Raw genomic sequence first — 20,804 nt, 5'->3', positions numbered from 1 at the left:
CCGGCTGTCAATCAACATCCCCAGGTCCTTTTCTGCAGGGCAGCTCTCCAGCCACTCTACCCCAAGCCTGTAGCGTTGCATGGGGTTGTTTTGACCCAAGTGCAGGACCCGGCACTTGGCCTTGTTGAACCTCATACAATTGGCCTGGGCCCATCGATCCAGCCTGTCCAGATCCCTCTGCAGAGCCTTCCGACCCTCGAGCAGATCAACACTCCCACCCAACTTGGTGTCTTCTGCAAACTTGCTGAGGGAGCACTCTATCCCCTCATCCAGATCATCGATAAAGATATTAAACAAGACCGGCCCCAAAACTGAGCCCTGGGGGACACCACTTGTAACCGGCTGCCAACTGGCTTTGACTCCATTCACCACAACTCTCTGGGCTTGGCCGTCCAGCCAGTTTTTTACCCAGTGAAGAGTGTACCTGTCTAAGCCACAAACCGCCAGCTTCTCCAGGAGACTACTGTGGGAGACAGTGTTGAAGGCATTACCAAAGTCCAGGTAGACAACATCGACAGCCTTTCCCTCATCCACTAGGCATGTCCCCTGGTCATAGAAGGAGATCAGGTTGGTCAAGCAGGACCAACCAATTCCTCCTGATGTAAAATTTGCCTGCTTCCCTATCTTGTGTGGCATTATGACATGGTTTCCATGGGATCAGTACTGTTAGAAGAGATACCAGGCAGGAAACAGGAATGGAGCTCCAGGCATGGGTCTCTACCTGGGCAGCAGGCGTGGTGGTAGGCTTGAACCCCAAGATCTGTTCATGGTCTCCATAGTGGATTCAAGTCTGCCATGCCATCCTTGAGGTCTGGCTGTTGTCCCAGCTCTTAAAGAAGACAGTCTTTACCTCCTTTGAGGCAATACTGATCTTCTGTCTCTGTTACCTGGCAACAGTCATGAAATTAGCAAAATTGTCATAATGCCATTGACTTATTCTGCTGCTAGGAAAGCTTTTGGCTCTCTTAAAACATGTTTTGATGAGCAGTGTTGTTTGCTTGGGCCCTACCAAGCATCACCCACGACGTTCTGGGAGGCTGAAGGGGTTGGCATCACTGTTAGACTGAGTGGCAGTCAGAAATATGGGACAACAGAAATTACAAAGGCTCAGCATCGGAGGGAAGGCAACATCAGGTGTGACAGGTAAAATGGTGACGTGGTATCAAGGCAGGCAAAAAGATGGATAAATAAGAAGGTGGAGCCATTGATGGCTGACAGTTCCTGGCAAATGTGAAGGACGCCATTTGTCTCTTAATGTTTCAGGATTTAGGCCAATCTCTAAATGGCTTTAGAGCAGCCTGCTGGTGCTTGCATGCTTGGTACTAGTTGGAAGACTTCACAGTGGCAAGGCCACCCAGTGGCTAGGGTTTGTAAGTCCTCCTTTGGGGTTGGCATACTTTAAGTACAACCCAGAGCAGAGCTTATGCATTGGTTTCATTCTGAAACAGTCTGGTTATAAGACACCGCAACTGCCCTCTGATCTGAACCAAATGCGTAGTCATTGCAGACACACCAACATTATCTCTCAGAACCACACCACCACTCTAAGCCAGACCCCTAAACTACATGTGCTTAGTTCTGTTTTGAAACATGGCCAAGATTTTAACTGTATTATTCAAAGCTTTAGTTTTGTCAGAACACGGTTTTGAAAAGATATAGTCTGCTCTACTACCAAATGGGTGAAGCTGTATCTTTCAGTGGCTTGGATTTTAGTGCAGGCAGATTACTATTTTAAAGAAAGGAAAGTATCAATGATTGTGTTAACGGTTTAAAACACAGTTTGTGAATATGAGGTACACATTTCCTGTATACATTTCTTTCAGTCGCCCAGCTGATGTAATTTTTCTGTTAGAAAAGTCAGACTAGGACTTTGGTTACTCTCCAAGTAATCTAGAATTTTAAGACTTTATCTTCATGTAATTATTCTTTCATGCTAGTAAGCAGTGGTTTTCCTGTGAAACATTAGTTATATGCTTTACACTAGAATCAGTGCCCCTTGTTGATAAGTCGATGGGAGGTGTCTGTCACTCTGTGGAATGCTAATTACTCTGTCCTCTCTCCTTGAGCCTAGATACCTGGGGAGTCTCGCAAGTGTGGCTAATGAACAACACATGCAGTGGCTGTGGGACTTCAGTGGGAGGAAGCCCTTTTGGATAGGCAAGTACATCAGCTGCCTGTCCCCTCCGAGGATTACAGTTCCTGTGCACCTTGGAAAACAGAAACTGCTGCAGCAGTTCCAGCCCAGTTTTCAAATGTTGAACTGTCCTCAACTTTATGCTGCTTTTATTATTTCAGAGCAAGGCATTAAACTGAAAGCCATAATTTACCTGGCTAATATTATAAGTCCTTATCAAAAAAAAGAGTTTATCATGCTGCCTACTGATGGGTTGTTTTTGCCTTGAAAACTTTCCCATTTTAATATTAGCTAGGAAAATAAGTTCTGGTGGAGCTCCTACTCATTTGTTTATCTCACCTTTCTTGTGACTGTTACTTTATTTATCTCTAATTTTTCTTTTTTTAAACTTTACTTTAAATAATTATGTATGTTACTGCTAATTTAACTGTGTTATCTCGTATCAGAAATCTTGTAAATAAATTAGATGATCAGCTAAAGAAGATTTCAGCACATCATTTTAGATTTAGCTCTCTATTTCTTATTATGCACCTTTCATTTAATGAGAATTGGAAAGAACTTAGATGGGCCTTCTTTGTACCTCCTGATCCCTTTCTGTGAATGACTGCCTTAGCTCTTGGACTAGTGCTATTGCTTTCCTCTAACCTGTCTTGTTTCTGCTATACTGTCCAAATTTTAGGTTCCTTTTTCCAGTTGTAAACTGCAATTTTCAGCCTTTAGTAATTTTCTGAGATGGATTTACTAGCTATACTAAATTAACTTTAAAAACTACAGTTAGTTTGGGATCATGTTTAATGGTATCATGATTCTGTTAACCTGAGAGAAATAAACTCATCTGATAACAAATAAAGACCACAAGACCATTGTGTCAACTTTATGATCTTGGTCTCTTCTAGTTAAGACGACAGGTCATGTCTGAAAATATGCCACCCATGTTGGTCTTAGTAACTCAGAGGCTAAGTGAAAAGATATGTTTTAGTTTGTATTAATTAACACAACCTAATCTTACAACTGTTAATTTCAACAGTGTAAACAAGGTCTACAAAGATCTGCAGGACTTTATTTTCAGAAGGAATCTGAAGGCATCTGAGGCTGCCCAGACTTGAATACAACATTCTGCTTTGCATTTTAAGCATCAAAACAGAAACCTGGGAGGCGATAGACATGCAATAGATGGAAAGAGAGAAAACATTTTAGATAGGCAATAATGAGCAAAAGTATATTTTCCCTTATTCAGATGGCACTAATTGCCTTATGAAATATTAAATTGCATTTTACTTGTATTCTTCCAGATGGGTTTTTTCTCTCAGCACAATATTGTATGCATTTTTTAACAAAGGGATAGAAAACATGCTTCTGTTGGCATCGGGATCCAGAGACGATAAACATCACTGATTTGCTCTTACTGATTTCACACAGGCTTCAATGACCAAGTCAATCCTGGACATTGGGAGTGGAATGGAGGAGAACCTGTAACCTACATAAACTGGAGAAGAGGCTCCTACCACTTTCCAAAGAGAGGAAGAAATTGTGTATCAGTGCAGAATCGAGGAAAATGGCAAGCAACTGACTGCAGGAAGGTCAAACGGAACAGCTATATATGTTCAAGAAAGCTGTAAGGAATGGAGGATACCTATGAAAGCATGTGGACATTCAAGTTATTTCAATTTTTTTATCTGTAGACATGTGAGGGTATGCAGTTAGAAAACTGTCCTCTTCATCAGCAAGGTTTATTTTATATGCTGCCAGAGGTGCAGATGCATTGGACTCTAACCAAGGAATAGAGGTCAGCTGCAAAGATTAAGCCCAGGTTAAGGTTGTGATCTCTCCCCAAAGAGTTTGATCTGTCACTTACTTGTATGTATATTTACAGCAAAGAGCTAGGCTTGAAGGCTTTCATCACATTTCTATGTAAAAATACCTATTTTTTTAAAAAAAGAAAGTAGCACAACAGTTGATTTGCTTCGCTTTTAAGGGGGCGTTGTAGATTGGCTGTTGCTTTAATTAGTTTGCAATAAAAACTGCAGTTTTACTCCGCAGTCACAAAAAGAGGAAGACTGCTTGGGGTGGAAATGAGGGCAGACTCTGCTGGCTAAAAACAGGTCCTCTTGGGTGATGAGGGGAGGGATATTACTTCAGGAGACTGGGGCTTGTTTGGTGGGTGCCCTAGTACAATGTCTTACAAAAATGCCAGCGGCAGGATTTACTGACACAGTACCAACAGGACCAAAGCTTTGTATTTCTTTTTCTACCTCCCAAAGCCAGCTTCAGATCCTAATGTATCTGCTCACACAGAGATGCACATTTTTTCACATTCCTAACCAAAATTGTTCAATGTTATTTGGAGTTGCAGGATGGTGCTGTAATTTTTCGTGTAATTAAATAATGGGACCTCTGTAAATCTAGTGCTATATCAAAGGACGATTTACACAAAAAAAATTAATACTGAAGCTTAATCCTAGAACATTATCTTGGGATATTCAGTGATACATGAACATCAATAGGATTTACATGTGTGTATAAACCAATGTAATCGTGAGACATGTTTTGTACTAAAGCAGCTATGGCTTTTGAAAAGTATTAATCTAAGTCCTTATTAGGGATTTGAGGTTTTTAAAAATAATAATAAAAAAATCCAGATTTAGTTCTGAGAAAGGCTTAAAAACCAGCATTTAATATGAAAAAATAGCTGCCCATAACTTAATTTTAACTTATTTTAAATATATGCAGTTGCAGTGTTACCATTTCGCAACATTATGGTAAATTAATATTTGACCTGCCAAAAATACTGCTTTAGGATCTTCTTACTGCCAGCCTTAAAATTAAAAAAAGAAACAAGTCATAAGCTTCCTAAAAAAAAATTAAAGCTCCTCTGAAACCCTCCCTCTGCCCATGACGAGTGTGTAACATTTGGTGTGGCACTGAGCAGGGTGAATTTGCCCTGTACATTACGAACTCTCATCCCTCCCATCTGCCTGCCTGCTGCCAGCAGTTGATTCTCCCCTTGTCCGCTATCAGCTTGTCTATTTGGCCAGCCTCTGGATCAATTGCATCTGTACACTATTTGCACCAGAGGTGCAAAACCTCCTTCTGGGGTTCCTCATGGCAATTTCTCAGTCCTGTGAGGGACAGATGCAGCAGAATCACCTCCTGCCTCTGGGATGAGGGAAGCTGTTCCAGGGATTATTTAACCCTCCTCCTTGCCTTTGGCACGCATGGGTTATTTATCCTTCCTCCTTGCCTGTGACATGTTAAATGAATATGCATGTGAGTAGTTGGACAGTCTTCAAATATAGGAGAGAACCTTTCTGAAAGGACTGTTGCAGATAAGCACAAGTGCATTGCAAAATTGAAGGAAAAATACCGTGGACAGAACCTCATCACCCTTACTGTTGGTATCAACAGATAAAGACAAAAACATCTCCAGGATTTCTTTTTATTGTCATGGTAATCTTTATGCCAAGCTTCTAGACACTTTTGCTTAATAACATTTTGCTTAAGGAGTTTCCTAGATCAACATAGATAGGCTAATTGTTTCAAGAATTCCCCAAACCAAGTACCTCTGAGTACTCATCTAGACCTGTTTTTATTTCTGATAGTTTTCACTGCAAAAAAAATCAGGATCTTGGCATCTCTTGCTGTTGTATTCTGGAATTCCAGGGAAAATTGACTAAGAGAGCTTGGTTAGACATAAACGTAAACTTCTTTTTATAAAAACTGCTAAGTTTATTGGTGCTATCTTGATAAAACCTGTCGAGATTATTTAAATACCTCTCCTAATTATTTAATAAATGAATTACATCAACAGAGAGGGAATTTTGACCAAGGTGCTTGTTACTTGATCAGTAACTAATGAATGACTCATGCCTAGTCTGAGACAACAGTGATCTCAGAGGTTGCTTTTGCAAGAAGAGGGAAGAATTTCCCTTTTCTGTATTTCATTTGAACGACTTTAAAGTGATTGAAGAGTATGAAGATTTCAGTACACAACAGACTGATAGTGTTTACACAACAGACTGTATGTGTTTACTAGTTTCATTAGATCGAACACAATATACTAGTAACGCTAAAATTCTTATATTGGAGTGCAAGGATATTTCTGCCCTGAAAGGCTGAATTGTTTTTCAATACAATTAACTGTTCCAAAAATTTATTCACAAATTTTGTCTGTCCTTAAAAATTAAATATTTTGTCACAGATTTTTACAGCTTTTATTAGAATACTGGAGTTCAAAGAATATGACATACTCAAATCAGGGAAAGCACAAATAAATCACTTTTTCTGTTGCCATAGGAAGTTGTTGTCTCTAAGAGGTTTAGTAAAGAAAGGGCCTAAAATCCTGAGAATTCATTGGAAATTTTTCCAGTCTTCAATACTTTTGAATTAGACTGAGTAAACTCAGGGGAAAATCAGTATTCAGAGGATCAGCATCAGCAGGGGAATTTCAAGAAGCTGAAAGTAAGAACAAGGAGCATCTAAATTCTGGTGTTCACCTATGGATGCCACACTTTCTGAATAAACAGGGGATTTATTTCACCACATTTTCTGGATAAACAGAGGATTTATTTCACCAGAACTATCCATATGCCTTTTAAGAGCAACAGAACCTAGATGCAGCAGCTCAGTGAGAAGAACCCAGTGGTTAGCTGAGATTTCTATAAAGGGATGGGCAACGTGAACTCTTTGTGTGTCTGTTGCTTTTAACGACCTTCTCTCCCTGTCAAGTATCTTTTAAATCTGTTGACCAATTTCAGACAAATTTGACAGAGAAGTAGTTGACTCAAAGACAATGGTTATGAAAAAAATTGATAGGCAACTGACCACAGGAGCACTTCTTCCAAACCAAAGTATTCTAAAACATTTCTGTTGTTATTAACTTCACAGAGATCAAGTTTTTAATCTGAAAAAAATCAGAAAAGTTTTTCCGATCTGTTTTGTACACACTGAAATTTACTGAATGCCTTCAAGTCTTTATTCACTCATTCTAAAATTATAATAATAGCTATGAGAGAACTATATATAATTCAGTGACTACTGTGATTCTACATTATTTACATCACAAGACTGGTGCTATTGTAATTCCTGTATTCAGAACACTATATATATTGTTATGTTTAACTTTGTAATGTGTGTTAATACAAAACTGAAACATATTTTTGTGAATGCATATTTCTTCAGTTTCATAATCTCACAAAAGCTTTTTTTTAGTGATAAAAACCATAGTATTGGGCATAGTAGAAATTTACTTATAGTTAAGCATAATGTAACTACTGTTTACTCTATGCAGTTTCTGAATGCTGTTTCTTCTTCTGCATGAGCCTAATCCTGAATTAATACTATAAGGACATTTGTATTGTAAGCAAACCATTTTTAAAAGAGAAAACGCTGTTTGAGAAGTAAATTTCAGAAAAGTTACAGATCTGCAAACAGACACACAAGAGGAAGAATGAATTCAAGAAAGACTGCCAGTCCATCAAATTGAATTTTAATATGATCCTTGATTTAAAGGAGAATGTGAAAAAAAAAATCATTGTCCCTCAGTAACCCCAGTCATCTTCATGGAAGAGATGCAGATATCAGTTCTCCTCTCTTATTACCCTTTAAGAAGCTATGCTGCTTGTAATAGGGAGAACTCTGCTACTGTAATTTCATTGCTTAACTACTATCCTCTACATCAGTACACAAGCACTATAAGGTTAGAAGACAAGAACACAATAGGGTTTGTTTGTTTATTTTTATAGTGCTGAGATAATGGGTTTTTTTCGATCAGAAGGAGTCCTAATGAATAGGAATCTGGTATCTGAAGTACTGGATATAAGCACAGTAAGCAAAATAATATCATTTTATTCATACAGATGGAATTTTCAGATAAGTCTAGATATGTTTTTACTGTAATAAAAGAAGCCTTGTCTCCATCTTCTTCCTTGGATTACACTACGAACATTTTCCTGGTGTTGTCAAACTCTTCGGTGAATCACCACTGCTCTCTCAAATTATTCACGGCAGTCTAAGATGTGTCTTCCTGACGACTGAAATGTCTCTTTGTCCAGACTCTTCCTGCCCTGGCTCACTGTCCCACAGCTTAACAAGCTGAAGCAATCAAGCACATAACCAACATAGCTCCTCAGGCTGGGTTTGGAATTGGGTACTCTCCCAACTAGGCAGTACGCATGTGCCAGTACCATTCAGGAGATGCTTCAGGAGGTGGACACCTGCCCAAAATCTACCACCCTGAGAATTACAATAGAGAGAAAGCCATCCACTGCATCATGTGTACCTACCTACAGCCACAAGAACATGGGCCAATACACATTATACACAGTAAGGACACTTATCCTAGTGCTGCTGTACACACACATGAACATTTTCAAGTGTGAGCATCTACATTTTGGCAGCAGTTTGCAACTTAAGACTCCAGTTCTGTTGCTACAGCACAGAGAAAAGAAACAGAGAAATGTGAACAGGAAGGTATAAATGAGTGAAGAAAGGAACAATGCAACAGAAGACTTGAAACTGAATAGCAAAGGGGGGAATTCATGGTGTACAGTATCAAAGGTTGAAGGTACAAAACGGAACAGATTTATTGTCTGTTCTTTCATATCATACCTTGTAAAAAGCCTTTTGGTTTCATAATTATAACTTTCCCATGAGGCCTGTATGTGATCTGTTTCCCCAAAACTCAGTAAAACAAAGACCACAGATGGCTTTCTTTGATAAGCACAATAATTGGAGAATAAACTGCATAGCGCTAATTCATTAGTTCTGAGGTCTTCATGTGGGTTCTGCAAAAGATATGTCTGGATACAAGTTTGTCTACATAGGATATGTTTCGAAAATGATAGGATATTGAATTGGGCTATAATATATAAAATCCATTTTAATGATTTAATCATCAATCATGCTATGATGAGACTATTTAACTCAACAGAAGGCAAGTAATTCAAGCACTGCCTAAGAATTATTTTTAGACATCAACTGGCAGTGCAACTAATTACTCAGCTTATGTCCATAATGACTGAATAAACTACAGCTCTGAAACAAATTAATAATACCACTTTGCATTTGCACAGCACTTGTCATCTATAGACCTGGTGGTTTTAAAAGGATGGGCAAACATTCATGGTGACTATTTCTAGAGAAAACAGAATGTCCCAAATAAATTGCTACTATGAAGGCAAATCAAAGCCTGCTTGAAAGACACTGCTGTATTTAGCGACAAGATTTAACAACCAACATACAGTGAAAACATGTGCTATGGTTATATGAAAGGGTAATCAGGCAGCAAAACAAGTTTTTATAAAAGATACAGCATTGCTTTTTGTAGAAATCTGAGATTAGCTGTATTTGGAACATAATGATAATGTGCCTGGTCCCATGTCCGTTGTCAATTATTAGTTCATGCAGTTGATGTCACCACAAAGAGACTCACAAATATGTACTATTTTTAACTTCAGAATGATTCTCCAAACTCGCTGTCTGAGCTGGGATGCCTTCCTGTAACGCAGGCAGGCTCCTGGCTGAGCTGAGAGGCTGCAGATACATCTGCTACCTGTGCACAGTTATACAGACAGCTGACTCCAAAACAGATTTAGACCATGTGTAAATATAAAACAAACTGTGCCCAGATGTACCAGGTCCCATCTCTTACCAACTTTGTCTCTTGGAAAGCAGCCATGGCTTACTATCGAAGGCATGAAGGAACAATATTAGGCTGGCCTGGCAGAACCAGAGCTGGCATGCTGCTTTTGGCTTTCAGCAGATCTTAGGTAAAACCATCCAGGAAAACCCAGGAACTAGAACTGATGACCTAGAGAAGAAAGATCTGTTTTCTGCCTTTGGTTTGTCGAGTGATTTGCAGAGTGACTTGCTGACACTGCTTTGCTTCAGCCTTCTTTCCCACCCTTCTGTAAATAATACTTTGTGCTTTTACATCTGAAGACCTCTAAGGCAGGCCTTTTTTCTTGCTGTACGTTACAGGATAGAACAGTATGTACCATGAATGGACCCTGATCTTGAACGGGTTTTTTTCAGTGCCATTGCACTGCAAATATAACACTAGCAGCTTAACATCTATACATATATGCCAATACTAAGGTTGTTATACATTCCTTGTTAATATTTGCACTGTACCAATAACCCAGACCAGTTTAGTTTAGATAGAAGTGTCTGCACAGCCTAATAATTGCAGTACTAGCATTTACATAATTTTTATCTGTGCATTGACAGGGACATCCTTAAATCACGTGCACCATATTTGCTCCTTGCAACATGATTTATTCTTTGTGAAGAGCTGCAGAAAGAACCCTCTGTAAACAGCAGTAATAAAATGATTTTACTCATATTCTTGCTACAAAGATGAGAATCCTCCGACAGAAACTAAGATGCACCAAACCATGCTTCAGCCACATCAGATAAGAAGGGCAGAACACACCTTCACACATACACATGCTTCTTTCTTTCAGGGCAGATTGGGGTAAAATTTAACTGAGACTTAAAAGCCTTTTTTCTTTTACCTTGAAGGTGGTGGGATTTTTTAAGCAGGCTTTGAAGGGAGGTAAATAGGGCCTTTCAGGCACTTGGTTTTTAATTCTGCAAACTTATATGTGAGTAATTTAATGCAATTTTGCTTACATGGATAAAGTTAAATACAGACATTACAGGATCAAGATCACAGCTGGAACTTTTAAACAGAAAGAGCTGGTATACCACTGATCTAGACTTAGAGAAACAGCACTTCCTGGCAAAGGAAGGGAAAAATAGCTGAAACAGATAAAAGCAAACAGAAAGAACACTTCCATTGTGTTGCGATAATCCAGAAGGAATCATCTTTAGATTGTTTAAGTTAGTGTTATATTTTTAAATTCTGAAGCAAAGAGCTGCAAAAACATATGTTGCTTCAAACAGTCAAATCTCACGTTTGAAAGACACTGCCAATGTGTCAGACCCTTCTGTGTCAATATAATACAATATAATACACAGGTCTAAGTATCAGCCCAGTCTTGTAACTCTCTGAACAACTAAAATAAAGAGAAAAAAAAGAAGAAGCTCAAAATGTAATGTCCTTATCTTTGCTGAACAATTTTGAATGACTAGTACCAACATGCACCCTATACAAGGAATTTTAGTTCCAAAGGTCAACTGCTTCAGTTCAACTTGTTGGCCAACAAAGACAGGATGTGAGGATTCAAACTTCACTTCCAGGCTACTTAATTAACTATTTACCATCAAATTAATCCTCTTGACTCATTGTTGCTCCACCCTAATGCTGCATGTGCTTGTGTAAATGTGATGCAAGTACTTTTTGCAGCCACACCTCACAGCCTACCTTGCTGCAAATGCCAGTATTTTCTATGATTTCACTCCTGATAACTGGGGGAGAATCTACCTCCCCAGGGCACACTTGACACTTCAGGGAAGGCACCAAACCAGTGGCAGAATTAAATTGCTCTTGGCTGAAATTACAAAGCAATAAAGCTTGTGCTTGACAGCTGTGCTTCCCTTACTGAGATCATCCCACTGAGGTCAAGGCACAAATACTCTCTAATGTTGCTGTTTGAACCCCATGCTTGCTGGAGCTCCATGTACTTCTGCCTCAGGATAGGCCTAAAGATTAGAACAAATTCTAACTCAAGTGAATTATGCAGTGAGGAAAAGCTCTAGATCTTCACTAACTTTGTGCTAAAGTTATAAGTCAGTGCCTCACAAGGATGTTGCTAGGCAATTAGTTTACTTCAATTATCAGGCAATAAACTAATTCCCCAGAAATGAAAGTCAAATAACTCCATACATCTTGTACAGACCACCTAAATTTTCAAGACTAATGAACAGATTAGCTACAAACCTAACAGTCTATTGACAGACTCTTTATGGTAGAAACAGGAGTGTGTAGAGATCAGAGTACCTAAAAGGGCAAATTATCTGAAGCATAATTTCCTTTTAGTATTTTCAGATTAGGATCGATGTTTGTGATGTTTATTGAAAATATCTTTTCCTTCTCCCAAAACTTTCCTCTGTATGATGTTCTATCAGATTTTTTTTTCTTACATGTTGCATAGCATGATAATTCTGCAAAAGATGCCTCAGTTTAGGGTCTAGTAGTCTTTAGATATTTCTGTTGAGACACTGATGTCTAGAATCAAAGTATGTCAATTCTAACATGTTTTGCTTAAATCCTCATTTTGTTTACCAACTTTATAGGATGCCATAGTGGCTTTGGTGCCTGAACAGGACGTAGGAGTGTTAGTTAATCTTTGAGAATCTGGGCGCAGAGTTTCTTCACTCTTGGACCTTCTGTTCTGGGCTAGTGATATGTCTGCACTCCAGCAGCTGCAAACCTGCTGTGAAGGAGGTGAAGCAAGGGCTAATGCTCTCTGCCAGATTTCTCTGGGTGTGTGAGCATCAGCCTGCCAGTTTGCAGTGGTGCTGCTGCAGGCCTTGGGTCATATCCCAAATCTGAAAGACCAAAATTAGACTCAACTTTTGAAAATATGGGCTGATTTGATGTCTCCAGATCCAGCTTCATGTTTTAGCAAACTTTAATCAGCTTGCCTTTTCCTGTTCCAATGAAATAACACTCCCTGTTTTGAAAGTCTCTGGCTTTGTGGAATGGAAAGTCAAAATAAACAATGCAGACCACATTGAACATGCTAATACACATCTTCAAATACTTCCTTAATTCCTAGGCCTAAGCTAGACAGCTTATCCAAACATTTCCTCCTGTTGATTCCTTCTGTCCCCCACACCATCCTGGGTTACTAGATTTTAGATAGGAACTTCTAATACACATAATCCAGATTGAAAGCAGAGTTTCATTAGCATAAACTCCCCTATCATAATTGTAATCTACAGTAAATGAATGCAATTAGCCACACCAGGGTCTCCCCTGAGCCCTCCCCTCCTCTGCACACAGACAGCAGCCACCAGCTGACACCAGGCTCTCGTATAAAGCTAGCACACCACATTCACTGCAAAAGCAGCAGGTCTGCAGGGTTGCACTTTACAGGATCATGTCACCGCTTCTCCTTCAGCTGTTAGTGCTCTCATATCTTGAAGCCACAGAGCCACAGGGAGAGTCACTGCAAAGGAAAAGCAGAAGGCCATTTCAGCACCTTTTCTATCTGGACAAAAATCTGCTTAAAAGTCAGAGTTTTCATGAGCTGGTAGGGGAAAACCCAGTAGGTGTTGAGGAAACCCTGGGAGAACCAAGCTTTTTTGTAGCAATTCCACAGACAGCATCTGAAAGTGAGAAGCAAGAGGAGAAAAAAATGTCCAGATTCATCCTTCCTAATGCAGAACTCCACGCAGACCAAGACCTGAAAGCCTGGGCAGCACCCAGAGAGATCTCTCCTGTGGAAAACTTCTCTCCATTCCACTATTCCAGCACGAGGCAGGCTGAAACTCCCTACAGAAAAGATGCCAAGAAATTTTGGGACCACTTCATGTTAAAGAAAAATTCAGCATCTGAAGAGGTTGTCCTGCCAATCAAGACCAATGAAATGCACCAAGAAAACTGCAGAACCCTACCTTTTTCCCAGGTAAGAACAGGTGTCAAAGATCAATAAATGTGTCCTTTCCCCTGCCTCTTGCAATCAGCACCTAAAGACACATGGGTTAGTTCATTTGCTAAGTCATAGGGCCACTTCAGAATGCTCATACACGATAAGCGGCTGAAAAACATGGCTGAAAAAGGCTGAAAAAGCTCAGTCTGATGAGGAAAACTGCTAAATTGCAACAGTGGAAAGCCACATGTTCAATTTTCAGAGAGTTATTTATTCTTTTTATGCAAAGATGTTCTGACCTAACCTGAGCAAGCAGGGCAGTGGTGCGTAATTATCTATTCAATGAATATACATCTAAACAGTTTGTATACATTAATTACCTATATATATACACATTTATATACATATACACATGTATACATGCATATATACAAAAGGAGTCCTGGGGCAAGTATTTACAGGAGAAGCTGGTGTTTTCTTACAGCTAAGCAAGGATTCCTTTCTGCTGTATTGATTGGAATACTGGTGCATACATCTAATTCTCTGCTAAGAATGCTGGAGAACTGGTAAATTGTCCCATGCATAGATGAAGCCATTCTGTCATATTGCAACATCAAGACAAGCAAACAGTATAGGTAAAAGTGCTGTATTCCTCATAAGGCAACACCTATTCTCAGTGTTTCTATAATCACAGTCTGTCAAGGACCATATTTTTTGATATCCTTCACTAAATTTAATTCACCAGCAGACGTATGTAAATATAGATGTGGCCTAGAAACTTGCACCATTTTATTTTCTGTGCCATGTAATATGGCAAGCTTTCTCCAGGATAGTTGCAGTTATGCCAATATAAAAGTGCAAATTTTAGGTTACCTTTTTACAGCTTGGGAGTTGACATAGGCTCTCCTGATACAAGGAATTGTTATTCTTGCAAACCAAGAGATTACAGAATTTCCATTGCACTTCTAAGATTTGCATTAAAAAAAACCTGCTAAAGAACATTATGCCTCTTCGACATGGAGACAAATCTTCAAGATTACAGTTGAGTCTAGGTTGTGGTTTATATATAAGAAAGTTGGGCTAAAATGATGGTTTAAGTTCTGCTAAGTGGGTAAGACTGCTTAACCATGTCAGAAATGCAGAATTCAAAGAGCAATTAAAAGGCAAATGTGACAAACCCACCTATTGGATTTTCCCCTATAAGCTCACAAAGGCTCTGATCAAAGCAGATTTTGCCTTTGTTGTCCAATTGAAGAATTGCCCATAGGAGTGCTAAAGTTTGCTTTTAAAAGTTCTTATGTTTTACCACTTGCTTGACATAAAAATTAAACATTTTTAAAGTAAATATTCTGAGAAGAAAAACATGTATTTGGGGGGGGGGTTTCTGCCTTCATGCCTTCTAGCAAAGTCCATGGGCCATTCATGTACCAGAAACTTCAAGCTGCTTTCTGTTTCAGGGTGTTACTCATGAGAACTGTGAGAAGGTGATGGTACAGAATAATCTGTGTTTTGGAAAATGTAGTTCCTTTCACGTTCCTGGTCCAGAAGATCGTCTTTATACCTTTTGTTCTCATTGCTTGCCCAGCAAGTTCTTTATGAAGCGCCTGGATCTCAACTGCACCAGTTCTGGCCCAGTGGTCAAAGAAGTCATGATTGTAGAAGAGTGTAAATGTGAGACTCAGAAGATTAAAGACCCTGCAATTGGATGTCTACAGTCAGACTTGCATGCAAATATACATGAGCACAACTAACCTGTGCGAAGTACTTCTTAACTCCTTGATCATGAGAATTTGCCAATGAAAAAACCCAAAGAACTAAAGCTTTCATCACACTGGTACACACAAGTATTAAAGATGTAGACTTTCTATTTGAACTGCTTCTCTGCTTCAACAATAACTTTACCTAAAATATAACAGATGTTTCCTTGCAGCTGTTAAAGAAATGGAGATGAGATTACTGGGCTTAGTGTAGAGTTCTTACTTTAACAGGGGGAGCCTTTAAAAAATTTTCCACCCTTCCTATTATTGTTTATCGGATGCTAGTAAACAACAGCTGAAGAACTAGCATGATTTATCTGTGCAAAACCCTAATGTATTGGCTGGTTTACATTGCCTTTGCTACAGAACCAATATAGTTCTATTAGCAACACAGATGAGGCTTTAGTCTCTTCCTTGCAAAAACAGGTCTACTTTTACGTCAAGATAGTGGCTAGAGAGTGTAAAATATAAATGGACATAAGGCAGATAGAGAGCTGTGACTAGTTAAGGTCATTCTGATTGCTCCCAGCCGGAGTTCAGTTCCCCATGAAAATTAATATACCTCACAATTTACACACTTAGATAGTGGTTGCAAAGGATATTTTGCCATAGAAACCATTTACTCTCCATCTACATGCCTGCATTTGCTCTGCATATTTTTTTTATTGAAAGTGTTACATAGTAGAAGGAGAAAAAAATATAAAAAATTGTATACTCCCACAGAAAACATCATAAATGAATGGATTGTTATTATCGTTATTTAAATTCACTGTGGAAAAACAATGCGTGTTTTCCAGTCTGATGAATTTTAACACTGTCAGTGATACCAAGATAAGGTTTAAGTAACGTTCTCAACACCTAAACTAAAGCAGAAAAGGCATTCCTGTGATAGAAAATCTGCAGAAGGGTTTTATCAGCATGGCAATACTTGCATAGCTTTATAGGAACAGAAGAGAAAACTCTCCGTTAGGAAAGGTCTGAGTCTAGTGCTAGCCAACACAGCACCAGTGGTTGTTAGCCAAACTGCTGGCTTCCCTGCTCTTTCCAGCTGCTTCTCCCTGGATTTGTCTTGCAGACCTGGGACAACAGACAGTGATCAGCTTCCAGCAACTAGACTTCAGCCTATTTCTAACCCAGCTCCTTCAGTCCTCTGGGAATCTGCTCCACTGCTATTGCCAAACTCTCAGGCCTGGGCCCCTGTTGTTGAACTATCCGCAGCTCTCTTTTGGGGTACTGGAAATCAGTATTGATATCGCTGGTCAATTCAAGGGTTGGATAAATGATTCTTTGTATTTGAACTGCACTGTGATCAGAAGTGTCTTACTATCCTGCCAGAAAATATCCAGCATGGCTTTGGAATGCAAGGCCCATGTTTAATACTTACTGGAAATTGCCTCTGAATGATATTCTGATACTGGATCCAACCTGCTGCAATAGCTGTTTGCTTCTGCAGGTCACTTGCAGTGAGCGAACTGAAGATTAGTATATAGCTATCTTTTATTATATACAAACCCATTTTTAAGTAATAAAAATTGTATACTAAAACTGAACAAATCCTCTATCTATATCCTTTTACACTAAGGACTGATGTGCAAACTGTGTATGGCTGTTTGTATGTTACGGCATGATATATGATGTCATTCCAAGTAACAAGCTGTCCAGGTCTTATCATCCCTGTATTGAACGCAATAAAGGAAATACTTCTTTTAACTTAATATTTATTCTAGCTTTATAATGCTGACTGATATTCTCAGGATGCTAATGCAATAATCTGGCACCTAGATTCAGAAATTTACCTTCACATATTAGGCTGCATTGAGCATGAATGGACTCAGGTTATGACCAAAGAAAGAAAAGCTTTTCTAACAGGCAAAGTAGCACCAGTAGCAACCGTATAGTTTCAGAGAAAAAAGCAATTCTTTACAGCTCATGCTTTTTTCCGTAGAGATTCCTCCTCACTGGGCACGTCCAATTGCACAGTCAGCCCTAATGACAGATGCTTTGTTAAAGCATGCTGTATGCAAGTGGAAAAGCTTAGAAACAAGTCCCTGCCTTACCATAAGGTTCAAACCTCAGGACCTTATCAAACCTTTGTGAGTTACTGTGTGTGATTATTAGTGTTCATTTTTACTCAAGCCTAAGGAAAAAAGCACACAAAGCATCAAAGTTCCCAACTTCTTTGTCTTTATTCCCAACTTTATTTTTTAATCTGAAAAAGCTGAATATTGTGAGGCTTCTAACCACTGACGTTTTAAAGCTGTATGAATATATAAGAATGTTTGTCTGCATTTTCTTTTCTTTCTGAAATGGAGGTATGTTTTAGGTTTGATACTTCCAGAGAATCACTTGAAGGTAGGACCTACATACACTCCCTGTAAGATCGCGATGCATTTAAAAGAAAAATCACAGAATCACAGAATCAAAGAATCACTAAGGTTGGAAAAGACCTGCAAGATCATAAATCTTCCAGTCTTGCGATTTTGACATGACTGACTGTGACTTTTGCCATAAGGATGGCAGAACTGAAGTTATATTGTGGACTGTAAAGTATTCAGCCTAATTTTTAAAGCTCCTTCTGCATTATTGCAGTCAAAGAAAACTATTCATGTAAGGACTTTGCAGGACCAGATTCTTAGTGTGAATTTGCACAGCTTAAAAGTAGGTGAAAAGAGGTAATGACAGCTGTAGTAATTGCTAATTGGATTAGTGCTGTAGGTTTTTTGGATGAATGTTTCATTAACCCAGCAATGACTGGTTGCATGTAATTAGCACAGTATTCTGCAAAATCAAGAATGTGTTAATTGGATCAGATTTCTCAGCCCTTAAAAATTCCATATTAGGAATAAGTTGTGTGCAGGAGCTAACAGGATTTTGGTCTCTCAGCACAACTACAATGGCCTCTACTAGTATAATGATGTGGGTCAGAAAGGTGAGGGGTGTGATCCACATCCCTATATAGATGCTTCCAGTGTTAATGCCATTATAGCAGCAAACCTGCATGACTGTAATTTAATTGTCTCCATTCAGAGATTGCATGCTTTCTGTAATGAAAGCTCTTCCAATGTAACTATGCTTACAACGGAAGTGCTGTAGATGTCATCTCTTCTATTTTGGAGCACTCCTTGTGCAAACCTATCCTACAGAACAAGACTAAGCCATAATTGCAGAGCTCTCTGAAAATTCAGCTCAATCCCAAGTGGAGTTTGTACACTTCTCCCATTTTATTTCACCTACTGCCTCTTTTCCAAATGGGTATGCTTTACCTTGAAAATAATTTAAGAGAAGTGCTGTTTATTTTAATTGCTTAAGCAAAATAAATCTTCAGTACAGGCTATTCTCTTAAATAAGGATTTTATGCAACTGGCGTTAATGCCTGTAATTACATCAAACACTAGAGACACATCAACCTTTTACAGAGTTCTGTGCGACCATACATGCCAGGGAAACTGTGTCTCCAAAGTTGCACCAAGCTGTGCTTGGTACTTTGTTCACCATTTATGAAATATTCACAGCTAACCTCATGGCTGTCAGCTGACAAGCTTTAGCATGTTTTCTGACAGGTGGTGAAATCTCTTGTGGTCCTTTCTCCTAAATGTACTAGCTCCTTGCTGCAATAGCAAAATGATGAGATTCCCTACTCAGAGAGAAGCTCCCTGCCAGCCTGCACAGCTGCATAATCACATCATGTCTGGGATGCGTCTGGGACTGTGCGCTGTACAGGATGGTGCATGTGAAGAGGTGTGGGGTTGAGGCTACCTCAGGTCCTCCATCAGGCAGCTTGCCAGTGGAAACAGGATACATTGATAGTGAATTATAAATATTTTGCATTTGCTGTTTTGCTAAACCTAACTCCTTGAATATCTGGTATGCAGCCACCAGCTTCACCTCCCCTGAAATTTCTACCTGACAGCTGCGCACACTCCCTCTGCTCAGATAAGAAAGAATGGGGATGAGAAGACTCTGTAGTTGGCCTGCTGCAATATTGATAAAAATGTTAATTGTCCACACTGAGAACAAAATCATCCTGCTTACAGTGCCTTGTGCTCCACGGCACCAGCAAACTGCACTTCAACTTGAAAAATAAAAAAATGGAGCAAAAGCTAAAATGAATAATGATAAGAAGAAAAGTCAGGGCCAGCCTTATGCTTCTCTAAGGCCTTGTCTGTGTATTTTCATTTATGCTGGTTTAGGGTATTGATATTACCAGCCAATGCAGTCAGGGTGTTCAAACAGAGCAGGCATGTACCTAAGCCTAAGCTGAGATACAAGGCAGTATCTCAGACTAAGCTTCTGCTGAAGCTGGTTCAAACTCACCTCACGCTGCAATAGATATGAAGCATTCAAGCAGCCTGTTGCCCTGCCTGGACTTCAGACAGCGGCTCCTGGAGGGAGAGGGGCATTAGAAGAGCTAATTCTAGGACATCTGCAGCTGGATATTATCTGACCAGAGCTCCTCACACCACTGAAGTGCCTTGGATGAAGATTAACTCCTTAAATTAGACTACTGCCTGGTCTAGCTTAAGCCCCATGTAACCTATCTGGGCTGGGGGATCAGTAGATTTCACCATGACTACTGCTGAGGCAGACAGATTGGAAAACATAGCTTCCCTTCGATTTTTCTGGCAATTAGGTCAGAGAGAAAACGGAGCCTGAGAGACGTTTTCCTTGACTTTAACATCTATTGGCTCATCCTCAGAATGTGACAAAACTTCTGGGCCAGGACAGGTTTTGTTTCAGCACGGCATGTCATTAACACAGACCTCTATCTTCATGACCTGGATCTTCACGACATGAAGAATTTTGCTCCCATTCTAGAGTTAGCAAGTGCCCCCTATGTACATCAGCAAGGTTTACAAGGAAGTGAGCAATGCAACGGTGCTGCAGAAAAGAACTGACAGTAACAAACTGCACAATTTAGAAGGACCCAGGAAGATGAGTAGTGTTGAGAAGGCTGATTTCTCAACCCAGGAGATATCTGTGCACAGACATCACATCGATCAAGGGGCACAATTGGGCTCAAAATGAATCCTGGAAAACATCCTCATGAAGCAAGGGGCTTGTAAGCAGTAAGAATCATGGGAGTCACAGTGCATACCTCTCTCTTGCATGTGCTCTCCGTAACAGAGCATCAGCTGTTACTGCACATGGCTTGATTTTAGCATGCTGATTTAGTATTTACAGAGTGCCAATAAAATTTATATGATGACAGCTGGTGGCTCCTGTGGTAATTTATAAACAGGAACAACAACACAACACAGACATCAGAAACTCCAAGAGGAATTCTATGCTATTGTGCAATATTCAGGACTGAAGAATGTGGGTATTTTTCTAATTTTGTAGACTTTTAATAATCTTTATGTAATACATCTGTGTTGGACTTCATGTAAAGTCCCTGTTATGCAAAGATAGTATTTC

At 39.4% G+C, this 20,804-nt stretch overlaps 2 protein-coding genes across 2 annotated transcripts in view; both read left to right on the top strand.

The window, feature by feature from the left end:
- FREM1 (FRAS1 related extracellular matrix 1) overlaps nt 1–3,753 on the top strand; it is a 61,069-nt gene extending 57,316 nt beyond the window's left edge. Inside the window, exons 35-36 of the mRNA XM_059833925.1 lie at nt 2,072–2,157; nt 3,554–3,753. Coding sequence (XP_059689908.1) covers nt 2,072–2,157; nt 3,554–3,753 — 286 coding nt within the window. The remainder of the gene's footprint in view (nt 1–2,071; nt 2,158–3,553) is intronic.
- Nucleotides 3,754–13,140: 9,387 nt separating this feature from the next.
- On the top strand, nt 13,141–15,383 carry CER1 (cerberus 1, DAN family BMP antagonist). The gene is made up of 2 exons (XM_009818984.2): nt 13,141–13,668; nt 15,090–15,383. The coding sequence occupies exons 1-2, from the start codon at nt 13,141–13,143 to the stop codon at nt 15,381–15,383; spliced, it is 822 nt and encodes a 273-aa protein (XP_009817286.1).
- Nucleotides 15,384–20,804: the final 5,421 nt, after the last annotated feature.

The sequence above is a fragment of the Gavia stellata genome, chromosome Z, assembly GCF_030936135.1.
Source record: "Gavia stellata isolate bGavSte3 chromosome Z, bGavSte3.hap2, whole genome shotgun sequence".
Taxonomy (NCBI): domain Eukaryota; kingdom Metazoa; phylum Chordata; class Aves; order Gaviiformes; family Gaviidae; genus Gavia; species Gavia stellata.
This window is presented reverse-complemented; position numbering and strand designations above follow the sequence as displayed.